A 23,176-nucleotide genomic window follows, 5' to 3' on the forward strand; every position below is an offset into this window, starting at 1 on the left:
TGCTTCTCCTTTCCCCAGTCTGAGCTCTGCTGTATAGAGACTGCAGGAAGTTGATACTAAGACAAATTCAGGTACTGCTTGCATTTTAAAAATCTGCTTAAGGATGTCTTAATACAAAGTGACATTCATTTGTACCTTATTTATCTGCCTGGAGTTCAGATTTTATAATAAATTTAACATTTTACTACAGGAACCCCCTATTATTTTCTCTTAAAGCGGAGTTCCGGCCTATTTTGCAACTTTAGTGATTCCTGGAGTGCTCGCTATGCTGATCAACAATTGGGCATTTTCAATTTTTTTCGGGGGTCCCTTACCTTATTTTCAGGGCATTTTTGATTGTACTTCCTCCTCCCCCCCCCCCCCCCTCTGTGGCCGGGGCCACCGACATCACTTCTGCCTTTGCATTGCATCCTGGGAGCTGTTTGTCATCACTCCCAGGAGGCTGGAATCAGGAAGAGCTCCCAGAACATTCCCTGGAATCAGGAAGGACACAGCAGATTACACTGCGGCTTCAGATGCCCACATCCAAGATGGCTGCGCTCAGACAGCATTTTTTAAAAGTAAGATTTTGACTAAAATCCAATACTGTACACCTTGTAAGTACGAGAATAGCGGTTCTGTAAAGGGTGATGGATTAGTATTATAGGGGTATTTTTAGTTAAAGGTATTTGAGGCCCGGAACTCCACTTTAAGATTTATTCTTTAAAATCCTATTTTATTGTTCTAAAATGTTCTCTTGCCCTCCCTGATACAGGAGGAGATGACCGTCGAGTCTTACTGTGGCATATGGAGAAAGCCATTCACGCTAAAGCCAAGCCAATACAACTGAAAGGAGAGCACCATTCAAATATCTTCTGCCTTGCTTTCAACAGTGGCAATACCAGAGTGTTCTCTGGAGGTAAGTACCTGAACCACTTACTTCTAAAAACTGGTACAGCCAGGTCACATTCCGTTATCTGTTTTCAAAGAAGACAAGTTGTATATAAAGAAATGGCATCAAATATATTGCTTCAGATGTACTTTATTTTCATTAGCCTGTAGGTGTAGTTTTATAGCTTCACACACATTATGCTGTCAGTAAAATAAAAACAGAATTTTACTTAAATAAAAAAGCATGTATTTTAACTGAGGTTAAACAAAGCACTGATATTGAAATGTCTTAGTTAGCCCACTGCAGCAGAACTTGAACCCAAGCATTATATGCTGCAGAGAAGGAGTGTTGCTGTCTATATTAGAGCAGTGGACCCCCTGCAGAAGTTGATCTTGCCCCTCACTCTATCAGAGCTGTCCAATTAGCAATGTTCACACGCCCCGCTGAATGGAGAGCGGTTCTGACTCTATAGGGGGGCACATCAGACAGCTGCAGAAAATCCGCTGCTCTCACACATATAGCAAAGGTCCTTACAGCAGCAAAGTGCTGTGGTTGAAGATTTCTGTTGGTGTAGAGGGCCAAGTTATAAATCGGACAACTATTGTAAAGCATTTTTTGGGCATTTTTAAAGTGTTTTTTACTAGCATGCGTAAAGTAGTTTCTGGTACTTTTACCTACAAGTAAGCTTATAATAAAGCTAACCTGTCGGTAAAATGAATATCCTAACTGTGCACCGTTTCGGAGATAGTCCACCGAGCAGCAGCCGGTGACGTCACCTGGCGCATGCGCTCTGAAGGAACTGTTCCGTTCCTTCACAGGTCTGTGCCGTAAACCAGGACTCCCATGCGCACGCACGGGAGGGACGTCATCGTGGTTTGGCCAGTCAGACAGCCGGAGCCCGCAAACCCGGTAGATAGACCAGGTGAAGATGAAAGCCCTGTCAGGGGTGACAGCCTGCTGCTGGAGAGCTTAGTTTTAAGGTAAGTCTTTCATTTTTTTTTTTTTTACAAACTTTACTACCGCTCTAAAGTGTATGTAACTCCCCCCCCCCCCCAAAAAAAAAAAATAGATCCTGTTCCCCTAAAGCATGTATAACAGCACGGTGCTTGTGCTGTGTAATTTTTGCCCCTTGTTTAACCTGAAAAACCTGGCTGATCCTGCCTGGCTCTGCCCTCCCCACTGTAAACTGACCACGGTTTATCATGGCTTCTGAGCCCTGACACCATAGTCAGTTTGTGTGCCTCCGTCAGCCTCAGCTCTCCTCTGCTCTCCCCTGTCTCCCCCCCCCCCCCCACCCTCTCTACCGGTCAGCTAGTCTGTGCCACTCTGCTGCCCACCCCTTCCCTTCCTGCTGCTATAATATCTGTATAATAAACATACCATCCCCCTCTGTTAGCTTACAGCTAATGTGTGTCCCAGTGTCTGTGCTGAAACAAAAATGCCGGTTTATACCTTTTATATCGGAGCATTTCCCAACGCTCACGTGACTGCTCGGCTCTCTCCTTCTCTTCTCCTCCTCTCCTCCCTTCCTCCCGGCTGACATCAGCGGGAGTTCTTTGCCCTGCCCGCTATAGCTGTCAGCCTGGGAGAGGAAAGAGCTAAGCAGTCACGTGAGCGCTGGGAGACCACTTTAAGGCTTTTGTTTCCTGGGCGGGACAAGTGGAGAGCAGTTCAAGATGAGGAGAGTGTTCTTTAGGAACTAGATAATAATTAGAAATTATCAACTACTATTTATAGAAACCTCATTTGCTTGCAGCATGTTTTAAGCCGTCTTTACTTGCCTTATAGGGAATGATGAACAAGTGATCCTCCATGACGTTGAAACGTATGTACTAATAATGTCAGTATCTGTGATCTTGAATTAATGTAGAACCCTTTATATTAATCTACAATATTTTCTTATCTCCCTGCAGTAGTGAGACATTGGATGTTTTCGCTCATGAGGAGGCAGTATACGGTCTGTCTGTTAGTCCTGTGAATGATAATGTATTTGCTAGTTCATCGGATGATGGCAGAGTATTGATATGGGACATTCGGGAGTCTCCACAAGCAGGTAAGAAGGTTCACTTTATAACTCTGGGTAAAAATATAATTCCACCCACCATAAGTTGTTGGCTGTTGATTAGGATGTGAACTAAGTGCACTCTGATGACCCACAGGAGAAGTATAGTCAAAAGAGCTTTGTGGGGCTAAGTTTTGATGTAATAAAAAAAAAAATAATAGAGATAATAGACAGTGCAAGTGGTCAAATAAACTAAACAAACTAAGCCCCTGTTCACTTGGGTGCAATTTGACAGTTGCAAATCGCATGACAAGTCGCACCCCATTGACGGTAATGAAATCGTTCATATCAGCGCAACTCATGTCGCAGCAATTATAAAAAAAGGTTTTCTATGCTACTTTATACTGGTTTCATTGTGGTATGCATTGGCTGTTCTTTAATGAAGTCGTAAGCCGTAGCGGAATCAGCAGTGCAAATCGCACTGATGTGCGGCTTTGAAATTGCGCTGAAATAGAGCGATTTTAAAGCCGCACTGGTGTGTACCAGAGATAAGTGATAACTAAAGCCCCGTACACACGTACCGATCGTCGGCCGAACGATCGGCCGTCTTTTGTCCGAGTGCTGTCTTGTCTGTTGAAAAGTGCAAAAGGCTGCACACGAATTTTGTCGGCCAACAACAGCCGACTGCAGAAGTGATGTCATGTGATGGTTAACTTTCCTGGTCTTTTTTTATTTTCTGAGCATGCCCAGTCTTGCAAATCTGCTGTCTGTCGGCCGAATTCTGTACGGACTGGCGAACAATCGACCGTTCTGGTGTCGGCATACAAAAATTTTAATGCTTGCACGACAGATTCTGTTCGGCCGAAAGTGCGCTGTAGGCTGTCGGAAGCATCATACTAACAAGCCGAAAATCGGCCGATCGTTCGGCGGCCGAACAGTTTCGGCCGACAATCGGTACGTGTGTACGGGCCTTTAGTCAGGAAAAAAAAATACTGGGGAAGATTTACTAAAGATAGTGCACCCCAGACTCTCGTGCAGCTGTGCATGGTAGCCAATCAGCTTCTAATTTCAGCTTGTACAATCAGGCTTTGGCAATAAAACTTAAATTTTTTTAAAAGATTTTGAACTCTCCAGCTTTAGAAAATAACCCCCACTGTCCTGCGCTAAAAAGTAATTAAAGTGCAAAGATTAGTGAAATTCCAAAAAAAAATATTTAAAGTGGTTGTAAAGTTAGTTTTTTTTTTTTTTTTTTTATCTTATCTTAATATGCATAAAGATATAAAAAGCTTTGTGTGCAGCAGCCACCCTCAGCCCCATTAATACTTACACAAGCCCATCCAGCGATATTGCAGGAGTGTCTCGGCTGCCTGAGACTCTCGCTCCTCATTGGCTGAGATGGCAGCTCGGTGCCATTGGCTTTCGCTGCAGTCAGTCAAATTCGGTGAGCCAGTGAGGAGAGAGAAGGGGCGGGGCCAGGCCGCGGCTCTGTCTGAATGGACTCAATCAGTGGCTCGGCTCAGGTGCCCCCATAGCAAGCTGCTTGCTGTAGGGGCACTCAACAGGAGGAGGGGGGGGAAGGAGAGCCAACAAGGTACCCGAGAAAAAGGAGGATCCAGGCTGCTCTGTGCAAAACCACTGCACAGAGCAAGTAAGTATAACAGGTTTCTGTTTTTTTTTGTATTTTTTTTTAAGAAAAGTGAGACTTTACTATCACTTTAACATGACCTGAAAAAAAAAATACAAAACATATAAAAGTGAAAAAATGTCCACTCATAACACAAAGTCCATGTGATTAGCCCATTCTTCACTGAGAAATAAATAAATCAGTGCATCCTCCACCAGTGTAATAAACTGTCACCAAAAATGAATGTATAGAGGCTTACCAGAGTTCCATAACCTCCTAAATTAATAGGTCATAATTCACATGGATAGAAGCTCCCTGATACACAACTTGATCGTAGATCAGATGCAAAACAACCCAAAGATGTCAGATTGTTCTCACAATAAGTGTAAAGAGGACACCAAAGGCCAGTTGACAGATGCCAAACTCCCCTGCATTTGCCACTCAAAAAAAGCATAAGAGGGTGTCCAATGCTCCACATAATGTGAACCAGATACCATCATTTTATTAAAAACTAGAAAGTGCACTTACACAGAAAAAAGACACACAGTGCTGTATAATCACGTGAAGGACGCATCCAGATCGCAATGACGTCAGCTGCGTGGCCCTACCCTGACCGTTTCTGTCAAATGACATTCTCTCCTTGCCCTTTCAGGTCCTTTGAGAATGTCATATTAACTAAACAAGTCAGTGTGGGGGCATGCACATGACGTCATTGCGATTTAGATGTGTCCTTAATGTTGATGTGATTATACAGCGCTGTATCTGCTTTTTTTTGTGTAAGTGCAGTTGCTAGTCTTTAATAAAATTGTGCTATTTGGTTCAAACTATGTGGGGCATGGGTCTCCTTTTATGCTTTTTTGAATGAAGTGCAAGAGCGTTTGGCATCAGAGGAAGTCATGTCATCTTGCCCTGGGGGGTACTCTTTACCCTTAGGCTAGGTTCACACATGTCCCGTACGAATTTCCCCTCAGTTATCACTGCACATTTCCCAAGCGGCTGTCTAGCTGCGATTTTAGATGCAAATTTTTAAAGGCAGCCACCGCATCCTTAAGAGATGACTCATCAGCTTTCAGTGGGGTTCCCTGCTGACAGCTAAATGTAAAAAAAATAACATTGCAGTAAAAAAAAAATCCAAACATTTTTTTAACCACTTTTAGACCAGGCCTTTCCTGGAACTTGTTTTTTACAAGTTTAAATTCCTATTTTTTTTTGCTAGGAAAATACTTAGAACCCCCCAAACATTATTATATATATTTTTTTTTTTAGCGGAGACCCTAGAGAATAAAATGGCTACTATTCAAATATTTTATGTCACACTGTATTTGCTCAGCGGTCTTTTAAACAACATTTTTTGGGAAAAAATACACTTTTTTAAATAAAGAAAAAACAAAACTGTAGTTAGCTCGTTTTTTTTTTTTTTTTTTTTTTTTTGTATAATGTAAATGATGTTACGCCGAGTAAAAAGATACCGAACATGTCATTCTTTAAAATGGCACACACTTGTGGAATGGCGACAATCTACGGTACTTAAAAATATCCATAGGCGACGCTTTAAAATTGTTACAGGTTACCTGTTAAGAGTTACAGAAGAGGTCTAGTGGTAGAATTATTGCTCTTTCTCTAACGATCGTGAGGATACCTTACAAGTGTGGTTTGAACACCGTTTACATATACGAGCGCGACTTGCGTATGCGTTTGCTTCTGCGCGTGAGCACAGAGAGTCAGGGCGCTTTACTTTTTTTTTTTTCGTTTATTATTTTACTTTTTATTTTAAATTTTTACACTGTCACTTTTATATTTTTTTTTAACCCTTTTATTCATATTACAAGGAATGTAAACATCCCTTTTAATAGAAATAAGTCCTCTTTATTAAGTGATCTGGGGTCAAAAAGACCCTGGATCTTTTACCTTTTTAAAAGCAAAAAAAAAAATAAAGTAATTTTGCCTTCAAGGGAAACAAAAATCATCCCTTTTAAGGCCGAAAGGCTGAAGTGACGTCATCAGACATCCCTCCGGTCCTACAAGGGTATAGAGCCGAGTGGGAGCTATCTTTTATCAGATGCAGAATCACCCGCAATACAGCTAGCTACTGCCATTACAGTATTTAACGTCAATGTAATGACGTAAATGTACTGTGGGCGGTCATCAAGTGTTTAAAAATGTCAAGGGGTCCCGCCCAAAATCCATACCAGGCCCTTATTCGAGCACGCAGCTTGGCAGGCCAGGAAGTGGGGGGGGGGGACGAGCGAGCGAATGAACCCCCAAAGAAGTGTCAAAAAGAAATAAAAACATAGACACAGTTTTTGACCATTATTTAAAATGCTAAAACAATGTCACCCGGTGTAGATCCAACATCAATCGCGATGCCCGCCGGACCTGAAAAATTAAAAAAAAAAAATACTACGCCCACGCCGAAGGCTTTCGCCGCCGACATCACCTAGTTGCACCGTCCTCTTGTGATATCACCGACCGGTGCATGCACACGAAAGGGCCTGGTATGGATTGGGGGGGGGGGGGGGGGGGGCCCACGCTATTTATTTATTTTTTATTTTTTTCATATCGAATTTGTGTTTAAAACTGATGATGTGGGATTCAGATGCATTCCCATAGAAGGCAACAGCCTGGAATTCGCATCTGAACTCCAGCGCACCATGTAATGCAAATCAAATGCGGTTCAGAACGCATCCAGTTTGCATATATGTGAACGGAGCCTTAATGTTAGCACAATCTAACATCTTTTGGTTGTTTTGCATCTGATCTACTATCAAGTTGTGTCCTACAGTGTGCCAGGGAGCTTATATCCATGCCACCATAGATACATTTTTGGTGATGGTTTATTACACTGGTGGAGGATGCACTGATTTATTTGATTTCTCAGTGAAGAATGGGATCATCACATGGAGTTACAAGTGGATATTGATGTCATTCACTGGGTGGAGGTGAATGCATGCTTTATGCTGCCTTTTCCTCCATTAAGCACAGAGGAATCATCTCACAGCTGCTGCTACGGCATTGCAGAGAACCCCTTGGCACATCCATCTTCATTCTGTTCCCACTGCCTGCCTTCAGTTGCTTTAGTACTTTCTGGCCATCTGACTGTTACCTGCTACTAGCTGTCTAGGTTCTGTAAGTACTTGAGGCTTTGCCTCACATCCGGAGCTTAACCACTTAAGCCCCGGAAGATTTTACCCCCTTCCTGACCAGACCAGGTCCTTTTTTTTTTTCCCACAAACCGAGCTTTCTTTTGGTGGTATTTGATCACCTGTGCGATTTTTTTTTTTTTTTTTTTTTTTTTTTTTTTTTTTTTTTTTTTTTTTTTGATCATGCGCTATAAACAAAAAAAAGAGCGACAATTTTGCAAAAATAACAATATTTTTAAAATTTTTTTTTATATGAAAAGTAAATATCAAAATTTTTTTACATTTTAGGCCAATTTGTTTTCTGCTACATATGTTTGGTAAAAAAAATTGCAATAAGCGTATTTTGATTGGTTTGCACTAAAGTTATTACGTTTACTAACTAAGGGAAAGATTTTTGTCATTTTTATTGGAGGCGATCTGCGTTTTTTTTTTTTTTTTTGCGGGAATGCAACATTGCGGCGGACAGATCGGACCCCTGACTGACATTTTTTACACTTTTGGGGGTACCAGTGACATTACTACAGTAATCAGTGCTATAAATATGCACTGTTACTGTAAAAATGACACTGGCAGGGAAGGGGTTAACTTTATTGGAGAAGAAGGGGTTAAGTGTGTCCCTAGGGGCGTGCTTCTTACTGTAAAGGGATGTGGCTGTTTGTGTAACTACAGAGATATACGATCCTACATAGCAGGACCATATGATCTCTGTACTTACACAGGGGAGAATGACAGGCGGCTTTGTTTACATTAGCCGTCTGCCTTTCTCCCTCTGTACCGGAGGATCGCGAGTGACCGGCGGAAATCGGGTCCGCCGGTCACGCGCCGACATGTTAGGGAGCGGGCGGGGGCAGGAGCCTGCCTCCGGCGGCGCGCGCTCGCCCCCTATTGGCTCGCAGGCGAGTGACGTACCCATACGTCACCCATACATACCCACACTTTGCCTGAACGGGGCTGACCGCCGCAGTATATGTACTTGCGGCGGTCGGCAAGCGGTTAAGTTGCTTTACTTCTGTACAGTCCCAACAAGTTGGTGACCCCAGCTCATCCTCCTCAACAAATGGTTCTGGTGATGTTTGGTCTGTGCCTTCAAAACATATGGATTTTTGCAACCTGAAATCCTGTAAGCCGATGATTATAGAGTCTAATTCATTGTCAGTCACCCCTAGCTAGGTGGGACAAGTTCCTTGTCTTGCTGCCTTGTTCACGGTCTTTGCTGGATTCACATAATACTTTGTGGCCCAGTTTACCCAGTACCTGGCTGGTGCTGACTGCCGAGGTGTTCATTGCGCTCCTGCACGTTCCCCGTACATTCCATAGCTAGTCTGCCCAAGCCCTAGTGACTGTTTCTGATTCTGTGTCATTCCATTCTTTACCTGACAAGATTATCCGTGGGGAGTTGCAATCTTCTGCACTCCTTCTTTACTCCAGAATAAAAAAAACATTTTGGCTCCTAATGTTTTGATGCATGCTACTTTGTAACTGGAGGATCAGCTTGCTTTCTCCTGTCTCAAGTCTTTCATAACCTCTGCAACTGCCTTCCCTCTGTGAGGTCTTCCCCTATGGAGATTGGAAATGTCAACGAGTCTGAGACCCTCCAAACGCTTACTAGACTTGTTTCCATTTGTAAAGGTCCAAAAAGCACCTGATCTGCATGCTATTTGAAGGATGTCTCTTCAGATGAACCCATGATACTTCTATCAAAGGTGTCAATGGAGGCAAGAGCACCCACCTGCCCCCAGTGTAAGAAGGCTAGGGAAAGGCCTAAAAAGTTCATTGCTTTTCTAAATTATACTAGGCCTCCCAAACTTTGCTCTCTGGCCACCCCAAAAATCTGGCATAAAGAAACCTGCTAAACCCTCAGATAAGCCTTCCTTAGCATGAAGGTGCACTCCTACTTTCCAAAGTGGGGCAGTGTTTGGTAATCCTTAAGGACCCCCTGGATAGTTTTCCTTTCAGATGCCTAGGAACAGAGGGTTATTTCAGGGATACAAACTGAACATTCACCTCCAGCTCGCTCTTTGACTCCTCAGCTTCAGCCCATCTGTGTCACTGCACTTAAAAGCAGACCTACCCCTGTCCCTTTTGTTGGCACCTGGATCATGATGTCATTGTCCCCGGTCTTGTGTCACTTCATTCTCAAGAGTTGTCTTTCAATCTGTTCACTGTCCTCTCCAAGAGTAATGTCTGTCTCATGGTACTTGTAAGTCCAAAAGCTTTGCATGGTATCTATAAGATCATCAGGTGGCGGTTAGGCTTGCCCGATTGTTTTCAACTGGACACGAGGGAGTAGCCCATACACCCAAGTGCGTTGCAGGTGGAGGATACCAGATGTGTGCGCTCTGATTTCCTGGTTCAGCTGCATGCTAAACAGGTTAATTTCCAGATTCAGGAATGCCTTCTTCATCGAAGTGTATAGATCAGACTCAATCTGATCTGTATGACCAAATCTAGACCTTTCCTCCTTTTATACTTTTTCTTGGTCTTCTTCGCCGACTTGAGAGGGAGGGCTTAATTGTAATCTTCCCTGCTCTGAATTGACCCAGGCAAATGTCCTTTGCGGACCTAATAAGGCTGCAGACTGTTGTGCTGTGGACTCTGACACATTGTTGAATTTGGGGAGTCAGAAGTATCTCGAAATCTGTAACTCTTTCAATGCTCAAGGATATGTAGGATATTCCAGCAAGGTTTATCTCAGGGGTGTTTTTCCCTTCTTGCAGATAGGTTCACTAGCGCTGATCGGGAGTCGGTCAGCTGCTGGTTTTCCATTATGCACAGCTTCTGTCAGACAGACTGACATACATACGGGCCGAATGTCAGACATTTTTTTCTTAACCAGAAAATGTTTTTCAACATTCCACCCATTTGTCCCCGACTTTAGAGATGGGGCTTGGTATAAATGCCTAAAGCAAAAATTGAATTTCAGGCAGGGTACACTTATTCAGTGTGCCATTCCTCCCACTTCCTTAAAGTGTAAATTCACCTTTTCTGCTTTTTTTTTGTCTTTTTTTAAAGAAAAGGTGAACTTGCACCCTCCCCAGTCCCTGCTGTAATTACCTGTAGGTGATGAGCTGTCAGTGCCTGCATAGTCCAGGAATATAAAATACCTGCTCTTTCTGCAGGGCTTCTGGGACAGCTCTGATTCCGGGAAATGAGTCTGATTGGTCAGCGCCAGCACAGAGAATCCCTCTGATCCATCCCAGAAGTCCTACAGAAAGAGAATTTCATACATCGGCTGCGTGGACACTGACAGCGGGGACTGGGAGGAGGGTGTAGGATGCTGAATAGCCTAAATCTCGTGAGAAGATGCAGCACAGTGATGGATGATCTTTGGTGAGATTTGGGCTACTTCGCATTCTATGAGCTCTCAGCAGAAGCAGGGGAAATGTCCGTATATGATCTCCCCACTATCTGCACCTAAAACCAGCGTTATAGGGTACCTTAGGTGGACTTTGCCATTGAGGATGTCCAAGAAAAGTGTACATGAGTTCTTTGGCTTAGACTTGCTGACTTCTGCATTCTAGAGTACTCTGTCCACCCGTTGTTGTTATTATTATTATTATTATTATTATTGTCTTTTTTATTTTATCTGTAATTTATGATGCTAAATATGAAGATCAATATTTTTTATTGTAAATAATAAATTCACCACTTTTCTGATATTGTGTACTGTGTTCAACTTTTGCTTGTTGCCATGAGGTAATTGTAGACACAGCACTGATACCGTGTTTATTCAAACGCCTTTTAAATATGATCAACACGTGCATTAAAGAGGAAGTAAACCCTCCTCTACAACTTGTACCTATAGGTAAGCCTATGATAAGGCTTACCTATAGGTACTGTAAATATCTCCTAAACATGTACCGTTTAGGAGATATTTACCTTACATGCAGCCAGTGACGTCACTGGCGCATGCGCTCTGAAGGAACGCCCGCTCGTGCCGTTCCTTCAGAGTCCCGTGCCGTGACTGTCGGCTCTCGCGCGCGTGCGCGGGAGTGACGTCACCGCAGGTCCGGCCAATCAGATGGCCGGATGCCGCGATCCCGGAAGACGGGCGACTGGACATGTCGCCCGTCATAGAGGTGAGTGAGCGGCACGGCGGGGGCTCGTTCGAAGGTAATTACTGCATAATGAGCTAGTATGCGATGCATACTAGCTCATTATGTCTTTCTCGTGCAGGTCGAAAAAAAAAAATGCGAGTTTACTACCTCTTTAATGCTCCGTTCACACACTTGTGCAACTCCGAATGCAACTTTGAAGCATGACTTTAATGCAACCTTGATAAACCTTTTACACTCTGGCACTCAAGTTGCATCAAAGTATTGCAGGAACCTTTTCAAAGTCACTGCGACTTTAGGTTGCGTAGATTTGACCGGTTCCATTGAATCCAATAGAACTTGTCATGCGACTTTGTCCAATGTCGAATGACTAGTCGCTCAAGTGTGAATGGAGCCTAAGAGACGTGCTTGCATTTGTGATAGAAAAGCATTTTGTACATACAGCCTGCATTTTGTGCCACAGTTCTCTTTGGCAGTAGGCAGAATTAATTGCCCAGTTGTGCACATGGGATACTTCAGTTACCACCTTATAGTTTGGGAAGCAACTTGATTGTTGTATAGAAATGTCAGAAATGTAGAGTTGGGCTATAAAGGGTCAATTCATCCTGTCTAGGGAAGTGATCTGAGCCATTGGAATAGGGTCTTACTATCCCTGTTGGAGAATACAAAAGATGGGGAAATAACACTGCAAGATGAGAACACAGTTGGGAACTATGACAGAGAGATCTTGACTTATAACTGAAATGCAACGTTGGGGTGGATTGACCCTTTAAAACTGTGACTTGTGTTCTGGAAAAGCCATTAATTCCTAATTTTCTTCCTTCCATCGTTAGATCCTTTCTGCTTGGCCCATTACCCATCTGCCTTCCACAGTGTCATGTTTAACCCTGTAGAGCCCAGGCTGTTGGCCACGGCCAATTCTAAAGAGGGAGTTGGACTCTGGGACATCAGGAAGCCACACAGGTAAGATACTGGTTTACATTCAAAGTGATTAGTCACAAATGTTTCATATACCTATATTTGCCAACAGCACTTTAAAATGCAACTCCCATGTAGTATTGCAGGTAGGTTGTAGATTTACTGCAAAGAGAAGTGTTCATGTGACACATTAGGCTTTCCAAGTAAAAGGAACTGTTTAGTCTCCAAAATTGTCAGTAGTGCTTTTAGTAATCATCATGCATCCTCCTCTATACAGCGGCTGTGATCCTTTTAAATGATGTGTATGAAGAGCACACGTTAGTGCGAACTTCGCCAACCTCTTATACTTACTTTCCTTTAACTTCCCTGCCATTTGTTTTAGCAATTATATTACCTCGTTTTTTTTTGCTTGATTACAAATATAATAAGTGATTACCACTTTTTGCCGATACCGGTATCTAGCTTTCTTGTATCCCTTACAAAAAGATTACTAAATAATAAGAGCAGTGTTAAATAAATATGGTTCTAATTTATTCAAATCAGGAATTGTTTGCTATTAATCAAATAAAACAAAATATAAAGGAGCTGGTATAACTTTAAAAGCAGCGATGTTGCACATAAAATACAAAATGTTGCCAATGGACTTTAGAGACAATTGAAGAAAAGTAATAATGGAGTTACGTTACACAGACATCATTACGTCCCATTGTGCGGCCAGAGAGAGAGAGACCGAGTTCTGATATTATATACGCTTGTAAAGTGCCCACACCTACTTCCACCCTTGCAGGTAGACACACCCTTCTAAATATTTTAGTAATCTTAGGATTTTGCCATTTCCATTCAACGGGTGGTGCTGCTGGACTGTGACAAAATCTCAAGACACTGGTCAAGCTGTAGGTCACCAGCTGGTATTTTTGACAATCAAGTCCAGCTGAATCTACATTCTTTTAATTCAGTTCCCGCAAGAAGATCTTTTATAATACTTCCTTGGAGGTGTTGGAAATGACAATAAGTCCATGGCTTACTACTTCTACATACTGTAACTCAGGTGTTCTGACTAACATAAACTCTTCAGAAACCCTTCCAGTGGTGTTTCATAGTGACAAAACAAATGGTCAATTGCCTATTCAAAGAACTCGAGTTAATGTCTAACTCGAGTTAATGTCTAACGCCACGTCACATTGGCGACTAGAATTAGCGATGTGGCGCTTGGGCTGCCCTGAAAGAGGTGTCTTGCCCCCACCCCGGGGTGCGTGGACTAAGATGCTGCGGTGGCCGGTAATTGAGGACGCAGCTTTGCGGCCTTCTTGAGTGAGATGCTTCTATCTGGGAACTGGTGCCCTCTTGTGGTGGCCAGGCGTGTGACAAGCAGTCACTAACAGCCCTGAGTGTTTCCTCTGCCTGTTCTCACTGCTTCATCTGGCACCCTTTGCTTAATGGTAAGTGGACAGGGAGTTTGGGTGGTTGGTTGGAACAGCCTTAGTTCTAATCACAAAAGATGGAAAACAGTTTATACATTTTTTTTTCATTAAAATTAATTTTTTATTTTTCATCATCTCCCTGCCATGCCACAGCCGAAGGCCCCTTTCAAACGGGCTGTCTGATCAGGTCCCGGACCTGATTAAACCCTTCAGTCTCCTCTATGGAGTGGCGGATGTCCGCTGACAAAAACAGACGGATGGTGGACCTATTTTCCATATCTCATCACACATCTCCATCACACACTCCTTTAGGGTGGAGCGAAAGTTCTGGGTAAACTCCAAGTTTCAGGAGTGTAAGACAGGGCTATGGACTTCTTGTGTTACGGCTCTGATTGGCCCAGCACTATTACATGCAATGAGTCCCTTGTTCCTCCCTCCCCAGAAGTGACACATATTTTCTTGCGGTACTTGCACCAAGTGGCAGGGGAGTAAAAGCAAGGTAAGCATGTTCTACTGGGGGGGGGGGGGGTTAAGAAACTTGGCACAGGCTTGTTCGAAGATGCCATTTATGGAAGATGACCGTTGTACAATGTAAAGTATGTAATGATCTTATGTTTGTAGGTGCATGCTTGCAGACATTGATAGTGGACAGTTGTCAAACCAAAAACTGATAATCAGTGCTTTTAACTCCTTTTGATGTCTATTATCAGCTTTACTGATAAGTTAAGTAATGAGAATATGGAACACCTAGCACAGTGAAGTGAGAAAATCACATCAGGCAGCACAAGTTAAGGTTACTGTAATAATACACATTGAGGTCTTTTTTTTTAAGGAATAGAGGCATTTTACTTGCCAGAGGGAGTCTTCACTTTCATGGTTATACAGCGTGGATGGACGATTCACCCACTGTGTTTATTGTACAAATACCCTTATTGGATGCAGACACTCCTCAACCGACAGTTTTCCTGTGAAACTTGGTTCCTAAAATTTGCACAGTATACATTTGTGCAATTTATGGCCAGCCTGGATCAACTCCAGTGAACACCCGCTCAAAACTTACAATAGGTTTCCTTGAAAGGTATTCAGTAGGGATGCACCGAAATGAAAATTTTGGGCCGAAACCGAAACCGAAAATGCAGGATGCCATTGGCCGAAAACCGAAACCGAAAATGACTTTCCCCAAAAAAAAATTAAAATAGATAGAAGAGGGGCATACACCAAAAAACAGGCAGCAATGTACACCTGTCGCTGCCACCCTGTCACAGTATATGTACTGTGACGGGTTGGCAAGAGGTTAATTTAATTACCAATGGTATTTGTATTATGCAGCATGAGGGGGTTAATGTATTGTCACTGATGCATTAGTGACCGACCAGTGGCAGGTAATTAACCCTTTTGTGCTGCATTAGTGCAACCAGTATCAGTGTTAATTAACACTGGTTGCACTGATACTGGTTGCACTAATGCAGCACAAAGGGGTTAATTACCTGCCACTGGTCGGTCACTAATGCATCAGTGACAATACATTAACCCCCTCATGCTGCATAATTAATACAAATACCAATGGTAAGCTGCCTCAGCTATCACCCCCCCCCCCCCTCCCTCCTCTCTCAGCCTCAGCGTCCCTCTCCAACTCACTCAGCTCCTCCGGTCACTGTGTCCATTATTCAAATGTCCCGCCTCTGGCCGGCCGCCCGCCTCCCGGTGATGTCACTACTACGATCTGTCCATGAATGAAGTGACACACCGGGCGGGCGAGCGGCATCTAATAGCTGTCACTATGAGCCGTTCACTTCTCTTCAATTCCCTGACAGTCCGAACGGCCGCTAATACATAGTACTATGTGATTCTTCCTGTCAGCTCAGCGGGACTATGACTATGTGTGAATGAGATCTGATCTGACCTGACACCGGGCGGGGGGGCGGGTTGGAGCGGCCGCTATTAGCTGTAACTATGCAAGCGCTTCACTTCCTTGTCAGGCATGTATCTCCGCTGACAAGGAAGTGAAAGGCTCACATAGTTACAGCTAATAGCGGCCGCTCCAACCTGCCCCCCCGCCCGGTGTCAGGTCAGATCAGATCTCATTCACACATAGTCATAGTCCCGCTGAGCTGAAAGGAAGAATCACATAGTACTATGTATTAGCGGCCGCTCGCCCCGCCCTCCTGCCTGGTATGTCCATTCACTAATGCAGAGATCCTAGTAACGGGGACGTCATTGAGAGGCGGGCGGCCGGCCAGAGGCGGGACTTTTAAAACCTGCCCTGCGCTGCGCTGCGCCCTCCTCCTTCCTCACGGCGGCCATATTAATTTCGGCACCGTTAACCCATTATCGGCCGAAATGAGAGAGGCTCATTTTCGGCCGATAATTTCGGTGGCCGAAATTTCGGTGCATCCCTAGTATTCAGATATACTGTACATCAGAGTTTTGTGACCTTTACAAATGTGTAAAGCTGTGTATGGCAAGCTAAGTTTTTCATTTAAAAAAAAACGTTTGCCCTCCCTTCCCTGAAAGGAAGTATATACTGAAAAAATTGCTATCATACCTGATACTCAGTTAGTACTTTGCAAATTATCATTCCTTCTCTGTATGCCAATTGGGTGTAACTAACAATTCTGGTTGAGATAGCCCCCTGTCCAGGCCACAATTGAAATTCAGTATGCCATCTCCTATACAAAGCATGTAACATTTTTGGGTGGAGATCACCTGTAATTAAAATAACCTGTGATGGGAAGAGTTTGAGGGCTACCAAAGACCACTTCGCCCTAAAATTGCTAATTGCCTGGCTTTCTTTTCAACTCTGGATTATGTACTTTGAATCAGTGGCCCAGAACATATATGCAAAAAAGTAAGACATCATGGCCTGTATACTTGTTCCAGGTCTGTGCCTCTAGGTATTGAAATAAGAATAGCAGCATGACTGCCAGATAAGTAGCTTTTTTTTTTTTTTTTTTTTTTAAGAGGTAGAGGTCCACAGTGATAGCCTCCATATTTCTCGAATGGTAGGTTCTCTGTAGGCCCATCAATGCCCTGTACTGAAGAAGTATGGAGGCTTCTATTGCTAACCTTCCTTTTTAAAATGGTAGCTCCTTGGTTGTCGCAGTGGTCCAGTCGCTTCAGTACTTTGAGTCTTTGACCTAGGGGCCACAGTCCGCCATGCAGCTAAAATTTTTAGGAGATCAGCAATGGAAGGCCCATACTTCTCTCAATAAAAGTGTGGAACTGTGGACTGAATTAAGTGGGATACATTTTTAAGGGGCCACATTATGTCTAGTGAGGGCTACATAAATTTTATTCTAGACTATAGTACTGCGGTACAGTTTGTTTAACTTAAAATCCTGTATGGGTTTCCCACACACCTTCCTGTCTATTATGCTTCCACCCAGACCTAGGATGTAAAGTAAATCCGTTCCTTACTGCCCTGGCCCTCCATCTTGGCATACTTTGTTTACACTGATTGTTCTGCAATACACAGGCAAAACAAATGGGTTCTGTAGTTATGAATAGGAAAGCTTTCTAATTTTTATGGCACTTGTAGTCATTCCTGTGTACTACCACACAGTCGCCTGGGCAGTAGGTCCATGCTGCATATGTGGTCTGTGTGGGGGCTTAAAGTATACGGAAACCCTAACCATAAAATTCTCTTTGGTCTGTTAAATATACACCTGAAAGCATTTTGTTATATTTAGTAAATGCAAAAATTACCTGATGATCTTATCACAGATTTAAGCCTTGTACGCACCCTAAGTTGTTTATCGTTCAACCCAGCGGGCTGAACGAAAAAAAAAAAACTGAGGCACACGGGAGAGCTCGCTGTACTAACTATGTGATGTTGGAGCCGCAATCTCCCCGCTGAGCAATTGTGTGCTAACAGGGAATGTCTCTCCGCCAGCAGCCATGGCTGATGTACAGAAGGACCGATTGTCGACCCGTATCTGTTGAACCAGCCAATTATTCTGCTTGTGTGTGCCAGGATTTAGAGCTGTCCTGTGTCATCTGCACACTTCCTGTGTTATCTCAAGGAGTCTAATTAGCCCTCTTAGTTGTTTGGAGAATGAATACTCTCTATGTTGTACAAATAAGGAGATTAGGAAGGTTTGAGTAGTTTTGCCAGACCACAGGGCATGGCTGCTACCACTATAGCCACACAAATGGTATGTATTGCAAGGTCTGAAGGGATAAATTATGGGAAATGTGCATGTATTGCAGAAATGTACTGCATATATGTATGTTTCTTTTTTCATTTTTATTTTGCCCTGACATATACAGTACTTTAATATTGGGACAGCACAGTGGCATAGTAGTTAGCAATTGCAGTTACACTACCTGCCTGAAATTTGCATGTTCTTCCTGTTCTTGCATGTGTTTCCTCCAAGAACTCTACACTCCTAGTATGTGTATTTATGAATATGAATATGAATTAGGGACCTTAGATTGTAAGCTCCTTGTGGACAAGGACTGGTGTGAATGTACAATATACTGTACACAGTATATATACGTCCTTGCCTAAACTGTCGGCACTATATAAATACCTATAAATTTATAATAGGAGGTCGGGCGAAGACCTGTACAAAGTTTTTAGGTACGTGGATTAAAAGATATAAAGATTTTAATAACTAAACTACAGTTGGAACCTTATTGTATTTAAATTCTTAAAGTGGAATTCCACCCATTTTTGTGTTTATTAGAAGTCAGCAGCTACAGAAAGTGTAGCTTCTGACTTTTAATAAACACACACTCCCCTGTCCCACGGTCTAGCGATGCGGCCGGCGGGAGCCTCTGCTCTCGCCCTCTTCTCCCCACAGCGCTGACATCTCTAGTGTTGGCACCCGGCTGTGACAGCTTGCAGCTTCACAGCCCGGTGCGCACTGCGCATGTGCGAGTCACTCTGCACGTTCTGAGTGGACAGGCAATCTTCTGGGACCTGTGACGTGTCCCAGAGGATTGCAGGGAGAGAGGGGGAGAGGAGAACTTCCGCTCAAGCCACCTAGGCGGCCCGAGCTGAAGTGGGAGCGGGTACTTGTCAAATCTATATACCCCCCCAAAAAAACGACATACAAAATGTTGCATTTTAGGGGGTCTGGAGGCCTTAAAGTGGAAGTTCCGTTTTTGGGTGGAACTCCGCTTTAAAGCAGACCTCGAAACATTTTACTACAGGGTCCACTTTAAACTACTGAGGGCCACAAAGGAGCAAGAGGGCCACACTTGGTCCAAATAGCACTAATCTGACATGCCAGCTTTAAAGGCACTAATTTGTATACCAATATTGAGAACAGTTTGTAACTTTTGATTGCCTTAATATCCATCCCTTTTCAATGTTTTACTCCTACACATGTGACTGCAGTAAAATGTATGGGTTGCTCAAGGCTCAATCCTGTAAGGCTGCTTTGAATTACAGGGTTTGTTAATTGTATATTCTGAAGCAAAGTGTTTCAGCTTTTAGAGAGAAGAATGGATGTTTTATAAAGCCAAAAGTTCAAGTTTTACCTAAGTGAAATCGGCATTTACTTCCATGTAACAAAGCTTCAAGTATATTTTTACATCTCTAAATATTAAAGGCTAATTCTTCCTTTTGTAGAAAAATAATAAATGCAGCCATATTGATAAAAAAAGAAAAGTGAATTTATTTATTTGCAGTAGAGTCAGCAAAGGAGGCTGGAGACTGACCATGGTTCATGGTACACTCAAAATACACTGCTCAAAAAAAATTAAAGGAACTCTTTGATAACACACTTTGATAATCCGATCGCAACGGGGAAAAGTATCATGCTGGATATCTATACTGATATGGACTGGGTAATGTGTTAGGAATGAAAGGATGCTGCATCTTTTGATGGGAATGAAAATGATCAACCTACAGAGGGCTGAATTCATAGAAACCCCGAAAATCAAAGTGAAAAAATTATGCAGCAGGCTAGTCCATTTTGCTGAAATTTCATTGCAGCAACTCAGAATGGTACTTGGTAGTTTGTATGGCCCCAATGTGCTTGTATGCAAGCCTGACAATATCAGGGCATGTGCTCCCAATAAGACGACGAATAGAGTCCTGTGTTATTTCCTCCCAGATCTGGACCAGGGCATCACTGAGCTCCTGAAAAGACTGAGGCGCAACCTGGCGGCGTCAGATGAACGGAAACATAATGTCCCAGAGGTGTTTTATTGGATTTAGGTCAGGCAAGCTTGAGGGCCATTCAATGGTATCATTTCCTTCCCTCCCTACATGAGGCTGGACATTGTTATGCACCAGGAGGAACCCAGGACCCACTGCACCAGCATAGGGTCTGACGATAGGTCCAAGGATTTCATCCCGATACCTAATGGGAGTCTGGGTGCCATTGTCTAGCCTGTAGAGGTATGTGCATCCCACCGTGGATATATCTCTCCAGATCATCACTGACCCACTGCCAAACCAGTCATGCTGAAGGATGTTACAGGCAGCATATTGTTCTCCATGGCTTCTCCAGGCCCTTTTCCGTTTGTTCCATGTGCCTGTGAAAAGCACAGGGCACCAATGGCGGACCTGCCAATTCTGGTGTTCAGTGGCAAATGCCAATAGAGCTCCACGGTGCCGGGCAGTGAGCACAGGGCCCACTAGAGGACGTCAGCTCTCAGGCCACCCTCATGAAGTCTGTTTCTGATTGTTTGGTCAGAGACATTCACATCAGTGGCCTGCTGGAGGTCATTTTGTAGGGCTCTGGCAGTGCTCATCCTGTTCCTCCTTGCAGAGAGGAGCAGATACCGGTCCTGCTGATGGGTTAAGGACCTTCTACGACTCTATCCAGCTCTTCTACAGTAACTGCCTGTCTTCTGGAACCTTCATGCTTTTGAGACTGTGCTGGAAGACGGAGCAAAACTTCTGCCAATGGCACGTATTGATGTGCCATCCTGGAGAGGTTGCACTGCCTGTGCAACCTCTATAGGGTCCAGGTATTGCCTCACGCTACTAGTAGTAACAGTATCGTCTGATTTACGCCTTTACTCCAATACAACTTCTGTTGAGACTGCTACGCAGAATAGAGGTAGAAGGGATTTCAGTTGTTCTGTTGGCACCAGACTGGCCTCGTCGGTCTTGTTACGCAGGCCTGGTAATGTAGGTAGCAGATGTCCCTGGGAAACTTCCTCTCAGGGAAGATCTTCTGTCTCAGGGACCAATCTTCTATCCTGCTTTACAGTCGCTGGCTTTAATGGCCTGGCTATTGAAAGCCAGGTGCTAAAGCACAGAGGGCTGTCGGAGTTGGTGATTCCTACGCTGTTAAAATCTAGGAAATCTACTTCCAGGAAGCTGCTTATTATCGAGCTTGGAAGGCATACATTACTTGGTGTGAATCTCGGGGGGGTTTCAACCCGTTGCTTTTCTGTGTCTCGCCTGTTGGAGTTTCTGTAACTAGGTGTAGATCAACGTTTGGCTCTGGGCACCATCAAGGGCCAGATTTCCGCTTTAGCTATATTTTTCCAAAGGCCGATGGCGGAGAAGTCCTTGCTTCACACTTTTGTGCAGGGAGTTTGCCATCTGGCTCCGCTGCTAAGATCCCTAGTGCCTCCGTGGGACCTCAGTTTGGTACTGTCGTTGCTTCAAAAGCCTCCCTTTGAAAAAACTTGAGAACTTCTGCTCACTGTCGTAGAAGGTGGCTTTATTAGCCGCTATTAGTTCCACACGTAGGGTGTCGGAGTTGGCTGTGTTGTCCTGTCAGTCACCTTACCTGGTGATTCATAGGGACAAAGTGGTGTTGCGACCCTGTCAGGGGTTCCTTCCTAAGATTTTCTCTGGGTTTCATTTGAATAAAGATATTGTGTTACCGTCCTTATGTCCTATGCTGAAACTTCCTAAGGAAATTGCTTTACATTCCTTGGATGTGGTCAGGGCAATTCGGGTGTACCTGGCGGTCACTGAACCGATTCGAAAATCTGATTCTTTGTTTGTGCTTACGGATAACCTCGTAAGGGGCAGGCCGCATCTGCTGCGACCATTTCAGGCAGATGGGTGGTGCAGGCCTATTTCATTAAGGGTCAGGTTTCTCTTTTCCCTGTTAAAGCTTATTCTACGAGGGCGCTTAGTGCCTCCTGGGCCTTCCGTCATCAGGCGTCGGTGGTTCAGGTGTGTAAGGCGGCTACTTGGTCATCTGTACACACATTCACAGTTTTAGAAGATTGACGTACTTGCATATTCGGATGCGACGTTTGGCCGCAAAGTTTTGCAGGATGCGGTTGCAGAGGCTTCTGCTTCTTGTAATTTTTTTTTTCCCTGGTGATGAGCTCCAGTTGTTAATAGTTGAGCTCCTGTTTTTACCTGGTTGGCTATGTTTAGCCTTGTTGGGAATTCTACGTATTGCTGTGTTTTTCCCACCCCTCATATTGATACTGCTTTGGGACATCCCAAGGGTCTAGAAGACCTGGAGCTGTGTCTGTCAGTGAACGAAAGAGAAAACTGGATTTTTGTGTTGCCATAAAATCCTTTTCTCTGAGGTTCGCTGACAGATACAGCACCCGCCCCTCTGTTGGGTTAAGTAATATGTTCTTCTGACACTGCTTGTTACAAACTGAAGTTGCATAGCAGGAAGTGATGGTATACCGTCTGGGACTGCCTCAGGGGTGTTCCCAAAAAGGTTTCCGCCTAGTCCTACTCCTAGAGAGAGCAGCATTAAGCCCAATGGTCTAGAAGATGTGGAGCTGTGCCCATCAGTGAACATCACATAAAAGGATTTTACAGTAAGACAGAAATCCAGTTTTCACCTTTTAACCACTTTTGAACCGGAAGATTTTCCCCCTAATGACTTGGCCATTTTTTGCGATTCGGCACTGCTTTACTTTAACTGACAATTGCGTGGTCGTGCTATGCTGTACCCAAATAAAATTGATGCTCTTTTTTTCTCACAAATAGAGCTTTCTTTTGGTGGTATTTGATCACCTCTGCAGTTTTGTTTTGTTTTTTTTTTTATGTTTCCATCAAAATAGTTTATTAGGGCTCTTTCACACGGGCGTTCATTTTTTTTTTGCCCGATCAGGTCCTTTTTTCTTTTTTGAAACGGACACGGATGACACTTGTGTCATCTGGTCCGTCTGTCCGTTTTTCATCCCATCCGTTTGCGAATGAAAAACGGACATAATGTATCTCTATGTAAATACGGATGTCAGCGGATTACACCAC

General features: G+C 43.7%; 1 protein-coding gene across 1 annotated transcript in view; it reads left to right on the top strand.

Moving 5' to 3' along the window:
- The first annotated feature begins 754 nt into the window (after positions 1–754).
- Positions 755–23,176, top strand: part of DCAF5 (DDB1 and CUL4 associated factor 5) — a 62,298-nt gene continuing 39,876 nt past the window's right edge. The window contains exons 1-4 of the mRNA XM_082275419.1: positions 755–898; positions 2,660–2,696; positions 2,785–2,924; positions 12,526–12,655. Of these exons, the coding sequence (XP_082131545.1) occupies positions 787–898; positions 2,660–2,696; positions 2,785–2,924; positions 12,526–12,655 (419 nt within the window). The 5' untranslated portion in view covers positions 755–786. The remainder of the gene's footprint in view (positions 899–2,659; positions 2,697–2,784; positions 2,925–12,525; positions 12,656–23,176) is intronic.

Source organism: Pelophylax lessonae, assembly GCF_965119305.1.
Source record: "Pelophylax lessonae genome assembly, chromosome: 13".
NCBI classification, from domain to species: domain Eukaryota; kingdom Metazoa; phylum Chordata; class Amphibia; order Anura; family Ranidae; genus Pelophylax; species Pelophylax lessonae.